This window comes from Podarcis pityusensis (genome assembly GCF_964106645.2).
Source record: "Podarcis pityusensis genome assembly, chromosome: 5".
Taxonomy (NCBI): domain Eukaryota; kingdom Metazoa; phylum Chordata; class Lepidosauria; order Squamata; family Lacertidae; genus Podarcis; species Podarcis pityusensis.
The window spans coordinates 15,986,079-16,000,495 of NC_138032.1; the positions used below are offsets into that span (position 1 = coordinate 15,986,079).

Genomic DNA, 14,417 nt, shown 5'->3' on the forward strand with positions numbered 1-14,417 from the left:
GTTAATGATCTAAAGCTACTTCTGGGTGATTACCTGAACTCTTTGCTAAAACTGCTCTAGGGCTATGGAAATGTGCCCTCCAACTTTTGTCTTTAACCTTCAGGTGGACCTAGATAAAGCAGCTTTCCCACTGGGTTCATTTAATTCCTGATTTGGAGCTGGTAGACCAGATTGTTTGGTCCTTGATAGGAAACTTCCTTTAAGTTTTCATTAACTAAAATGATAAATAATACCAGGACGTTCAGTTTGGCGGCCAGAACTGTTTGTTGTGGATCTGAACATGTGTTCAGATTCTTTCTCTGCAGTTTCTTCCCCTTTCGGTTCTTTTCAAACACACTTTGTATTGGGGTTTTTGGTTTTAAAAAACCTTCCACTACCAGCTGGTTAGCATGCTTGCCGTAAGATAGGGGAAATGTTTTAAGATGTATATTTTCACTTTAAATATTGCTCAGTTGAAACCTCAGGTTAGGCCTGTATGCTGGCAATTTGTGAAACTGCATGTATAATAATTAGCCAGTTATCATAATATTATTCTTATAGGATGGTGTTTATAAAGTAACCACCAGCAATCACATTAAGTTTGTTTATTATCCACATATCTGAAACCATTTAGGGGCATGTGCTGAACATAGCCACATTTCGAGCAAGTGTTTACATTTTATTGCATTTATTTTCTTTGGTGTGGCACAAGAGGCCCTATTATTAGCCAAATCCTGCAATTTGCTTTGATTAAAGAGTTGTGATTCAAGGTTTGCATATGAGAGGGATAAATGGAACATTAGGAGAAAATTAATTCCTTGAAACCTAAACTTTATTTAGTATAGACTTTTGAACGGAAAAGGCTTTATTAAAGATGGTAAACACAGAATGCTAAAGGGCAACACCTTATATGTGGTTAATCATTTTTGCATCTGTTTGCTGATTAACAAGTTAACATTTCATAAAAATGATTGAAATCATGACTGTTCCCTAAGCTTGCAGCACTTAATTAATATGTTCTTATAGTGATTATTCCACAGCATTTTGATTCTACAAAACATGTTGGGGGGAATGCTCTTACAATAGATTGATTGCTCCTTTAATTATTAGGCTTGTTTGAGCTAATCATTTTTGTGAAGTCTACTGAAGAAACCTATTTGTTTGTTTGAAGAGCTGGGATTTCTTTTTAATTAGTACAACTCGGACAAGAAACAAAACAAAACACAACATCAATTTATTGTTTTGTATTCTTTTCTTTCTAGATCTTGGATGAGTATTACAATGTGAAATTCTGCATTGATGCCAGTCAGCCAGATGTAGGAAACTGGCTGAAGTATATCAGATTTGCTGGATGCTATAATCAGCCCAACCTTGTTGCATGTCAAATAAGTGATCAGGTATGTAGTGAACATTTACTGGACTTACTTTTAAGAGCTTTATGATATCCTTGGGAGGAAAAAAACAGAATAGCAGCCAACCTAAAGTTGTGGACGGTGTGGTCTATTTGCTGTTTAAGCGTACATAAATTGAAAAGCACAGATGCGAAAAGCAGAACAGAGGTGGTGGTGGTTGCTTTTAAAGCAGCAACAGCATATGTCTCCCCTAATGTTTGTCCACTTATCCTTATCCTTTTTATGTCAAGCATGGGTCATGATCTTTATATCACCCAAACATATTTGAAGTGGATATATTCCTCTTTGTTGCTAATATTTTCTAGCTAATTTTCTGGTCAAATAGGGCACCCAGTTGTCAAGTTGTAACTTGTGAAATACTCTTTTGTATCAGTCTCAGTGAAGAAAGGTGTAATAATAACTTCTCAAATATCCTCTATCAGCTACCTATCAATATCCAGACATATTTTCCCAGTCATTGCACATTTTATACCCCTCTTTCTGAAATAAATAATATCATTTCCCATTTTTTCCTTGGTAATTTACAGCAGTAGTAGAAATTTCAATCTGTATAGGAATGGGATGTTAATTAAATTTGTTCCTTTAAATAGCACTTCTGGAATGCAGCCAGATAAAATAATGAAGGACATTTTGCTTTGAAACAGTATAATGCTGTATTATTCATCTTTGCATCCCCTCTTCTCCAGGCTCTGCTTAACTTGTACATAAATGTAAAATAAATACAATAATGTGATTTTAAAAATGAATGTAGTTAGAGGATTTGAGGACCATTGACTTTTAAAGTAAACACGAAACTGGTTAGAGCAGGGGGCTATGGATTATGTTAATATTTGATGTCAATAAAAGCAGTGCAATCCTATTAATGTCTACCGAGAAGTAACCCAGGTAAGCATGCACAGGATTGCAGCCTAAATCGGGTAGGTTGGTTATAACATTGATTATAATTGCCTTGGCATGACAGGGTAAAAGAAAAGAAGTACACACAAAGTACACACAAAGTTTCAATTAGAAACAATTATTTTCAGTGAAATTATTTACCTTGATATACTCAGTGTTTTTATGCTCTGCCCTTCGCAGAATTTCACATATTTACAAATAACACAAGCAAAATCTTTTCCAAATTGGGGTCAGATATCTTCAAGCCCTGACTTCTTAAAGCCTCCATATTAAAGGCATAGAAGATTGAGCAAACAGAATTGGCCACTATTGGTTTTTCTTGCCGACCACATGGTTCAAGTAAAGAAGCAATAAAGGCCATTAGCAAATGAAATATACATTTTGAAAGTTGCAGTCTGGTTTGCAGAGAAAAATGATCCATCCTGAGATTGTGCAGCCGCTTACAGAAAGGAAACGCCAGTGTTGTGCTCAATTTATTTTTACATATAGTAAAGCTTGACTGGGGAAAAAGAAAGTGAATTTAGTAAATAAATCCAAATGGATTTAAGGGGGCAATTGCTAAGGGCTTGCATCTTGATAATGTTCTAAAAATAACAAAACATATGTCAGATTTAAACAGAAATATGTTTAAAACATCTAACACTTGCTCCAACCTATGCACACAGTTTGGAATTAACATCACAGAACTTGTTACTTTTTAATGTTTACATTTTTCACAGTTGGTAATGGCACCTGTACTACTGCCAACAAGTTCTTTTCCTAATCCACTGGAGAGGTATTTATTTTTGCACCATCCTGCACCGTTTGCAAATATATATTTATATAACTGATTGTTCTTCAAATCTGCAAATGAAAAAACCACTTGCCCTTTGTGTAGTACACTGCACAAGATACGCAAGGAACATGAAAAATAGATTGAAAGTTAATTCATATCTCTTTACATGGTCAACAATTACAGATACCTATTCTAGTACTTAATAGCATGGGCCACAGGCCACCAAATACTAATATCATAAACACATGATTGGAACTCGGTCCCTTTACTTCAAAGTAAACCTGTTTAGAGTCAAGGTACAAGTTGGTAAATGTCATCTCAAGCCTTAAAGTGAGCTTTCCATGCGGCAAGCCGCCTCTTCCATTGTTTTACCTCAAAGTGGGAGAGGTAAAAGTAAATTAGGACAGATCAAACTGTGAAATTGATATTGTGTGTGTATAGATGCAAACTCTCGAAAGGGTGTTTTTTCTACGTATAATGTGTATGGATACACATCACTCTGGGTTCTAGGCAGTCCCACACACCACAAGGAAACCTCTCTGATAAGGCATTAAAACGGAGAGAATACATCCAGAATTTGCGGATGACTAGAGAGAATTTGGTTTGCATTTTCAGGAGGTCCTAGGAAGCATAGGTATGGCCACGCAATGCTAAAAACAAGACTTAAAAAGCTGACTGGAACCATTTACCATATCTGTTGTTTCACTCTGTTTCTCCATGAGGAATAAGGCCTGCCAGTTGGTGAATTAGTCCTACTCATCGCCTAATGAACACCCCAGTTGACTGAGATATATTATTAACTATTGAGACCAAGGACAGCAGTACTTGATCAGCAGTAATTGTGTTAACCTCTAATTACCTCAAATTACCTGCCAGATTCATTAGCAAATGCTGTACTTTATCTGGGACAGGGGAAAGTTGTTGCTGTCAGTGTGATGAAACAAGGTCGAATTCACATTTATAGCGCTGAAGGCAAGATAAACTGAAAGACAGACATGAGCCCTAGACTGCTGGAGGGTTTCAGCTGGGTCTCCAGCCTTTACAATCTAGCCACTCAGCAGAGCCTTTATCATTTAACACCTAGGGAAAGAAAAACAACTTTTTGCTGTTGTCTATGCTTAAGCCTTTCTTTTTTTATTTGTCAAAGTGCTTTGCTTCCCTTCTTCCACTGTCCTCTCTCCCCCCCCTCCCCGTTTTCTTGTCTAAGGTCAGATTTCATCACTTTGGAACAACTTTACAAAAGGTCTGGGTTCCTTCTTATAACTATATAAATAAGCCCTACTAAGATGAACAGCTCAAGAATAATGGGATGCAGTCAAAACATGTATGCTGAGAGCAACTCATATTTCATTTGATTGGATGTAGAACAGGACTTTTAAGACTGGATGGGGATAGATTCCTTTTCCCCTCCCAATAAAGTTGATCTAGAATTTCCCAGCGCTGTCCTATTATCTCCTGTCATGTCTAATAAGTCTTAAAAGTATGTAATTCAAGATGTTTGCAAATAATGAATTCCAAATACTGTGCAATAGGTTGTTATATTGGTCGTCGTCCCCCACCGTTCCAGGGTACTACCGTTCTTTACAGTGTGCTGTCTATAGGATCTTGTCATCCGTGTTTCTCAGTGGAATGCATTTTTTGGGGGTGGGTCAGTTTGGACTTGACAGTAGCTTGAGCAAAATTGGTAAAAGTTTCTTATTGTGTTTTAGGACAAGTCTGTATGTATATTTGCATACTAAACCTACTTTCTTACAGTTTACCAGTCATTGGTTTGTAACAAATTTGTGTCTGCTTCACATAGGTTTTCATGACTGATTGAATACAAGTTTGTTTTCTCTTTTTTTAAGGGATACAGTAACTTTATTAATATATACTGAATTTTGAGATTTGGAGAACTGTAGCCTTGAAAAGATTGGTTTGTGTGAGACAGTTTGAAAGTACAAATTTGTGGTATCTTAATGTTTAAATAGCTGTTTTCCAGGTGGTAGTAAATTATACATTCTTTATGTTACGGTTTCCAGAATTCTCAAGGGAAATAGAGCAGTCCCCATACCTCATGGAAGTAGACAGCTTATACTGGTGTTATAGTACATCACTACATTTTTTTCATCAGCCATAAGACAAGCGTACCTGTTTTTAACCAGCACATATTGGAAGGGTATGCATGATGTTGATCCTAAAAACACAAAAGTTTAAGCTTAAAAGAACTGAAACCAAACCTCATGGAAAAGAGAAATGTTAAATTACAGTCGTGGATATTTCACGGTCTGATCCTCTGCATGTCTGTTTGGAAGTCAGTCCCACTGAATTCAGTGAGTGGGAATTCATATTTACTCCTGAGAAAGTATGTAATCCTAAGCGCACATACTAGGGAGCAATTCCAATTGAGAACAAGTTTATGATTGTACTGTAAAATATAACTATAGCGAAGTCATTTTTTATTATTATAAGATAGCAGAATGTTCCATAAGCTTCAACTAGGCCATTGACTGCTTTTTGAAATCCAGTAAGGGGGCATGCAACATTTTAAATATTAAAAACATATGTATTATGTGTGTATTTATATAACCCTAAATTTCTTCATATGATGGAGAATCATGAAAATATGAAATGCATCTTTAGTTCTCATGCCAAAATTAGACTAGTAGATGGATTTTAGCTTGCTTTGTATTACAAAGACCATGTTTTACTACACCTGGTTTTGTTCTACTGGGAATAAACATGGTAGGGCTATTATACAGTCAAACAAGTATAATACAACTATTAAATGTTTTTTTATCAAGTTCCTTCCATTATTTTAAAACACTAGTGCATTTGCTTTAAATAGTTTTAAAACACATTGCTTACACACACAAACACAGGCCGCCTATTTAATTAATATTTTGTAATTTTGAAGTTACATTTAAGCTAACCTTATATTTGCAGCAGCTTCATTCTATGGCTCAAGTCTGCCAACAACTGCTTACATTCAGCCTCATCCACATATATTTGAATTTAAGCAGTTTTAAATATACATGCCTGGATGCCCGCGCTGTTCTTTTAGAGGCATTTTCTTATACATGATGGGTATGATCAGGCATGTGTGCAAGTCCATTTTTTCACTGGGTTCTTGACTGCGGTTTAGGATTGGGAGTTTGCCTGAATACAGTCCTCTGGACAGTGCTGCTGCTCTTAGTAAGTCTACTCAGGAAAAAGTGGGTTGTAGGTTTCAGTAGTCTGCTGACCCAACTGCCTTGAAACCAGCAGTTCCACAATGGCTTTTTCTAGTGACTGTTTATGGTATAATATGTAGAAATGGCACTATGTACTCACAAGTACATGTATCCTGTAAACTATTTTGAAGTTGTACTGATTTGCATACATAGTTAAATTTATTACGTGTGATTTAGCAAGCAAACAAACATTTGGACCAAGAGTAGGCAACATTAAGACGAAATCTGAATCTAATTTTCCACGATTAATTCCCACTGCCCCAACTGAGGAAGTTATGTTCTGTTGTCAGGCCAATTGGAGAGAGATCATCAGGGGGTTTGGGCTGGGTGTTCATCAGTATGCGGATGATACCCAGTTCTACTTTTCTTTTAAATCAGAACCAATAAAGGCAGTGAAGGTCCTGTGTGAGTGTCTGGAAGCGGTTGGAGGATGGATGGCGGCTAATGGATTGAGGTTGAATCCTGACAAGATAAAAGTACTGTTTTGGGGGGACAGGAGGCGAGCAGGTGTGGAGGACTCCCTGGTCCTGAATGGGGTAACTGTGCCCCTGAAGGACCAGGTGTGCAGCCTGGGAGTCATTTTGGACTCACAGCTGTCCATGGAGGCGCAGGTCAATTCTGTGTCCAGTGCAGCTGTCAACCAGCTCCATCTGGTACACAGGCTAAGACCCTACCTGCCTGCAGACTGTCTCCCCAGAGTGGTGCATGCTCTAGTTAACTCCCGCTTGGACTACTGCAATGCGCTCTACGTGGGGCTACCTTTGTTTTTTTTGTTTTTTATAAGATATTTATTAAGATTTTCAGAATATTACAATATAAAAAAAGAAAAAAGAAAAATGCAAAATAAAAATAATTAAAAACAATTCATTCTTTCCATTACTTATCCTTCATTTGCTTATTTCCCGGACCTCCTCACGCCTCCCTTTTTTGTATTCCAGTTCAGTTTGTTAGTTCAGCAAATCACTCCCCTCTTTATATATCCTAGTCGTTAATCATACAGTATTGTAGTTTTAAATTTTTACCTATTAATAATCCATTTTTTCATATTCCCTTATAACATTTCAGCTAAAGACCACTTAGTTTCTATCCAACATCATTCTAGCATTCATTAATTTTGCAATATTTCTGTAAATAGTCTTTAAACTTTTCCCAATCTTCTTCCATCGACTCTTCTCCCTGGTCTCGGATTCTGCCAGTCATTTCCGCCAATTCCATATAGTCCATCACCTTCATCTGCCATTCTTCCAAGGTGGGTAGATCTTGTGTCTTCCAATACTTTGCAATAAGTATTCTTGCTGCTGTTGTAGCATACATAAAAAAAGTTCTATCCTTCTTTGGCACCAATTGGCCGACTATGCCCAGGAGAAAGGCCTCTGGTTTCTTCAGGAAGGTATATTTAAATACCTTTTTCAATTCATTATAGATCATCTCCCAGAAAGCCTTAATCCTTGGGCACGTCCACCAAAGGTGAAAGAATGTACCTTCGTTTTCTTTACATTTCCAACATTTATTATCGGGCAAATGGTAGATTTTTGCAAGCTTGACTGGTGTCATGTACCACCTGTATATCATTTTCATAATATTTTCTCTTAGGGCATTACATGCCGTAAATTTCATACCTGTGGTCCACAACTGTTCCCAGTCAGCAAACATAATATTATGTCCAACATCTTGTGCCCATTTAATCATAGCAGATTTCACCGTTTCATCCTGAGTATTCCATTTCAACAGCAAGTTATACATCTTTGACAAGATCTTAGTTTTGGGTTCTAACAGTTCTGTTTCTAGTTTTGATTTTTCCACCTGGAAGCCAATTTTCTTATCCAAATTGTATGCCTCCATTATCTGATAGTAATGAAGCCAATCTCGCACTTTATCTTTTAATTTCTCAAAACTCTGCAATTTCAATTTGTCTCCTTCTTGTTCCAAGATTTCCCAATATTTCGGCCATTTGGCCTCCATATTGAGCCTTTTCTGAGCCTTTGCTTCCATTGGTGACAACCACCTTGGGGTTTTGTTTTCAAGTAAGTCCTTATATCTTATCTAGACATTTAACAATGCTTTCCTAACAATATGGTTTTTAAATGCTTTATGTGCTTTAACCTTGTCATACCACAGATATGCATGCCACTCAAAAACATTATTGAAACCTTCTAAATCCAAAATGTCTTTGTTCTCAAGAAGCAGCCATTCTTTCAACCAGCAGCATGCTGCTGATTCATAATAAAGTTTGAGGTCTGGCAGGGCAAATCCACCTCTGTCCTTTGCATCAGTTAATATTTTAAATTTTATTCTGGGCTTCTTGCCCTGCCAGACAAATCTAGAAATGTCTCTCTGCCACTTCTTGAAACAGTCCATTTTGTCCAAGATTTGCAATGATTGAAACAAAAATAACATTCTTGGCAATACATTCATCTTTATAACAGCAATTCGACCTAACAAGGAAAGCTTCAAATTTGACCATATCTCTAGATGCTTTTTCACTTCTGACCAACATTTCTCATAATTGTCTTTAAATAAGTTTAAGTTCTTAGCGGTCATGTTAACCCCCAAGTATTTTACTTTCTTAACCAGTATTAAACCTGTCTCCTTCTGAAACCTCTCTTTCTCAATCAGTGTTAAATTTTTCTCAAGCACCTTAGTTTTTAACTTGTTCAACTTAAATCCTGCCACATGACCAAATTCCTGAATCAGTTCTAATACTCTTTTAGTACTAGATTCTGGCTCCTGTAACGTCAGTACTAAATCATCTGCAAAAGCTTTCAATTTGTACTGTTTAGCTCCGACCTGTATACCTTTAATCAGACGGTCCCTTCTAATCATATTTAGCAGAACCTCCAGGACCGAAATAAAAAGCAATGGGGAAATTGGGCAGCCTTGTCTTGTCCCTTTCTCTATCTTAAATTCCTCTGTCACCACATTGTTAACTATTAGTTTAGCCTTTTGTTCTGAGTTGATTGCACTTATACCATTTTCAAACCCTTGACCGACCCCCATCCCCTGAAGATTTTTCTTCATGAAGCTCCAAGAAATATTATCAAAGGCTTTCTCCGCATCTACAAAAATTAAAACAGCTTTAGTATTAATATTCACTTGCAACATCTCCAAAATGTTGATTATATTCCTCGTATTGTCAGACAAGTGTCTACCCGGGAGAAAGCCAGCTTGGTCTTTATGTATCTCCTCCACTAATACTTTTTTTAACCTTTTAGCCAAAATATCTGCAAAGATTTTATAATCCACATTAAGCAGGGATATGGGGCGGTAGTTCTTAAGTTGTGTTTTTTCAGACTCATTTTTCGGTATTAGTGTAATATAAGCTTCCTTCCACGACTGGCGCTTTTTTCCCCTCCAAAATTTCGTTACCAAAATTTCGTTACAAACCTCCTTTAGTGGTTGAATTATCCAATCCTTCAAAGACCTATAATATTTTGAGGTTAGGCCATCTGGCCCTGGAGATTTGTACGTGGGGCTACCTTTGAAGGTGACCCAGAAACTACAACTAATCCAGAATGCTGCAGCTAGACTGGTGACTGGGAGCGGCCGCCGAGACCGTATAACACCAATCCTGAAAGACCTACATTGGCTCCCAATACGTTTCCGAGCACAATTCAAAGTGTTGGTGCTGACGTTTAAAGCCCTGAATAGCCTCGGCCCAGTATACCTGAAGGAGCATCTCCACCCCCATCGTTCTGCCCAGACACTGAGGTCCAGCTCTGAGAATCTTCTGGCGGTTCCCTCACTGCGAGAAGTGAGGTTACAGGGAACCAGGCAGAGGGCCTTCTCGGTAGTGGCACCTGCCCTGTGGAACGCCCTCCCATCAGATGTCAAGGAAATTAACAACTACCTGACTTTTAGAAGACATCTGAAGGCAGCTCTGTTTGGGGAAGTTTTTAATGTTTGATTCTATTTTTAATATTCTGTTGGGAGCCGCTCAGAGTGGCTGGGCATACCCAGCCACTGTTGTTGTTGTTTGGAGGGGGGAGAGGAATAAATGTTTTCCAGAGGCAGCATGGATTATATTCAGAGGCCTTGCATTGACCACTCTTGCTTTTAACTTCTGTTGTGTCCTGAGATGCCCTAAAATTGGAAGGAAGTTTTCAGAAATCTTAAGTCATTTCAAAACTTGCCAGTGCACAATGAAAGAACTTGGACAGCTAGCCTTTAATAGGCACAATCAGACAAGCATGCCGTTCTCTCTAAGTGAAAAGAAATTTGTTGATGGGAGATTATCTTATAATCTTTGCAAGCATTTAAGAAATAATAGAGAGGATTAAAGATGCCTACAGTGAAACTGCTAAGCTGTAATTCACTCAGTGGTTTCTGCCAACTCCTTTTGTTCGTTGTTGTTGTTTTTCTTTTAAAACTGGTAGTAGAAGAACGTAAGAAAATTCACCTTGAATTCTACTCAAGGTGGGATTATGTTGATTAATTTATTTAATAAAGTCCTGTGTAAACATATTACTGTTAAGTATCCCCATTTTCCTGACACTGGGTGGAAGATTTGACATTTTGTTTATTGAGTTCTCTATGCCACACTGCATATGGACAGGTGTCTACACCACAATCAACAAAACTACAACTGGTATTCTCTGGCATGGTTTTTGCATGCTAGTTTCAGAAGGTGAAATATACTGTATTTTTCCATATATAAAACACCTCCATGTATAAGACGCCCCCTATTTTGGGGGACTTCAAATTAAGAAAACACCCCTCAGCACTACCCGTGTATAAGACAAACCCCAATTTTAAACCTTTTTTTTTTTGTAAAAAAAAACAACCCTAGTCTTATACACAGAAAAATACGGTATATTATGGTGACTGAAACAATTGTCCATCATAAAAGCTGGCCGGCCACACCAGATACGATACACAGGGGAGGAAGTGGAGGGGAATTAGTGTAGGATTCCCTCTGAATAACAATAATAAATTGTTAATGTGCAGGGCCATTCTATACATTGTTACTTAGAAAAAAGTCTCAGTGTGTTGAATGGAGCATACAGTACTCTTAAATAAGTGTGCATTGGATTTTGGCCTCTACATATGTGGGCATGTTATAAGCTTTGAAGGTTAAAGAACCAGCAGCATGATAGGATGATCAAAAAACAATTGGATGTTTCCTGAAGTTGTTTTATTGGTTTACTTAAAATGTCTGTACAATTTTTTTCAGATACCTTGTTCAAGGCAGTTAGCGGATACGTACACTGTGATATAATGGCTACAACTTTGACTTGGAGAATCTGTGTTCAGGTCCCTCACTTGCCCACACAGCATAGTGAGTGAGCTGGGGTCCAGCCATTGTTTCTCAGCATAATTAGCTCTCAGGTTGTTGTGAAAATAAAATAGCCACCCTGAATTCAGTGGTGGAAATGTGGGGTATAAATTCAAGAACTTCAGAAGATAAAATCATTATTAAAAATATACAGTAAGCTACTAAATCAGAACAGCAAAGTCAGTAGCACCAAATATTATATGCTGCTGTTTTCATTACATCTCCGAACAAGCCCCATTCCAGCAGGTCAGTCATGCAATCAGCCCTGAATGCTGGGACTCTATATACTTTAATGATCGTATCTACCATCTCCTCCTTTTTGTTTTACCTCAATCAATCAAAAGTACTTCCCTGGCAATAATATCCATTCACCAAGTCCCCAAAGCAAGGCTGAGAGATGGTTTTGGGGGCTATCCTACAACTTTGCAAATCTTTTGTCTTTAGAGAATCGTGAAACTCTCAGCCTTTCCCAGAAATGCTTAATATATATTTTTTGTCAAACTGCTGTGCAGCAGTTATAATCTGGTTTTCATATATAGTATTTTATATTTCAACTATTTTATCCTGCTAGTTTTATTGTGTTGTGCTTTTAGAGTGTTGTACCTGCTTGTAAAAGGCCTGCAGCCAAGTTTGGGAGATGGTGTGGTTTTGAAATTGTCATAAATACTGATGAGTGGCTGGCCAATTCTTATCATGGCATGCTCAGGACTGGAAATTGTGTCAGGTTGGGTGGATGCTGTTGGATTAAGGTTGATGCAGACCTATCCCATACCGCGTTATAGCTTTTTTTTTTAAAAAAAAAAAGCAAAGAAACAAGGATATGTTTCCATACTATGATTCCTATAGCATGAGTCATAGTGCAGACATAACCTAAACTGATTATGTCCACAAAGCTGAAACATTTCATAGAAGTAGGTGCAGCAAACTTGCAAGGGCTGTGGTGAGCACATGGAGTACTTTATTCCTACTGTGTCCCTTCGCTATTCTTTAAGAACAGAACAATTGTGTTGCTGGATCAGACCACTTTCGGTCTAGCTCAGCATCATGTTTCCAACAGCAGCTAGCCAAATACCTTTGGAAGTGCCCAAGTGATGATGACCATGAAGGTCAGTGTAGGAACAATTTGGAATTAGAGCCTTAAAACTTGAGACATGGAACAGGATATGGTACAGACTTGCATGTTGAGAGGAAAATCTCCATTCTGAGACATGTCCTGCAAGAACAAATGTCCATGATCTTCATTGCCGTTTGTTTCTGTATTTTTTTTTTTTTAATACTGCCCTTGTCATTTTGAACGTGGGACTTAGAAAGAATGGTAACATCCTACACTGTGCATGTACACATCCATTTTGGCTTTTAAAACTCAGGCTTCCCATGCCAAGCAAAAAATGGTCCCTTACACCACAGACATATATGCTGCCATCCTATGTCACTTGCGTCCTTGCCTTTCTTTTGGGTAACCAAGTGATGTTCCTGTCAAAGTTGGCTTATTATACTTTCAAGAATTAACTGGCCCTCATGAAGTCACACCTACACATGTAACTTGCATTTTACCACTCTGAAAGGACACATGCAAGAAATTACACATTATCTTTTTTGTATGAATATCTAATTTGTATGAATATATGTATGAATATTTGTATGAATATCTAACCCAGGCGGAATCTACACACATATAAAAACTGTTCTGAAAATGCTTTTTTAAAAAAGCCTTTTAAAAAATACATTGAATTTTCCATAAGGCTCACCATCGCCATCTAGTGCCACATTGTATATTGCACTTAAAACATTTTATTTGCAGCTGTATAGCTGCGTCCCCAATATTTTAGAGGAAATCTCACCCCTTCTCAAAGATAGGGTGAAAGCTTTCTGTATAATATCTGAAAGAGGAATGAAATGTTCACATAATTGGCCTGGATAGCTGGTTAGAGAGTGGTGCTGATAATGCCAAGGTTGCAGGTTTGACCCCCCCCCATGGGACAGCTGCATATTCCTGCATTGAAGGGGATTGGATTAGATGACCCTCAAGGTCCCTTCCAACTCCACAACTCTATGATTCTATAGACCCTTAAATGGCTCCCCGCCCCCGTTTATACATACCTTGCTTCCATAATGGCAGTGCGCATGGGGTTCCCAGGCAGTCTTCCATCCAGGCACTCATAAGACCCAGATTTGCTTAGCAATGACATGGGGGCTGCCTCATTTGTTCATTTGTATTACAGGAAAGACTTGATGTCTGCTCTTTACTGTCCAGTCTTTCCAGCTCATTTAGTTGGTGACTGTACCACTCTCTTCTTTTGTGTGTGTGAGAAATTCAGAGCTTTGGTTTTGTCTTTTCAGAATTTGCCCACTCTGCTACTGCTGTTACACAACTACCCTTGGGTATCCTATAAGTCAGCCTGTTTGTCTAGAGGTGGTTTAGCCCTCACATGGGCTGCTAACAGACTGCGATGCCCCAATGTCTGAGGTTGTATCCTGAGGTTGCAGCCCTCTCATTTCATTGTTCTGTTCCTTCCCACGGCATTTCTGCAGTTACAGGAAGATCTGAGTCTGAGGTAGGAAGAAAGTGGGAACCCCCCTCAGATCAGTATTTGAGCGTTCGCATTCCATGGGCACAACATGCAGCAGAGGAGCATTGGATTGGGGAAGCGGGAGAGACAAATCAAAACAATTGACTTGTAAGTCAACATGCTAGCTTGCTGTTTCAGGCAGACTGTTGAAATCCTAGCCCTACGATGATATCATTTAGACTGCAGGGGGCTCTGAACTGTGTGGATGAATGGACTGAGCCGCCTTCATTCACCTCAGGAAGAGGAAGAGTTGAGTGTGGCCCCATTTTCCACAGAGATCTGCTTCCCTGTCATTTAATG

At 38.3% G+C, this 14,417-nt stretch overlaps 1 protein-coding gene across 16 annotated transcripts in view; it reads left to right on the forward strand.

Moving 5' to 3' along the window:
- Positions 1-14,417, forward strand: part of MECOM (MDS1 and EVI1 complex locus) — a 470,671-nt gene that overhangs the window by 384,694 nt on the left and 71,560 nt on the right. For all 16 annotated transcript variants that reach the window (XM_081007774.1, XM_081007773.1, XM_081007765.1 and 13 more), the window contains one exon: positions 1,242-1,376. In XM_081007774.1, the coding sequence (XP_080863900.1) occupies positions 1,242-1,376 (135 nt within the window). The remainder of the gene's footprint in view (positions 1-1,241; positions 1,377-14,417) is intronic.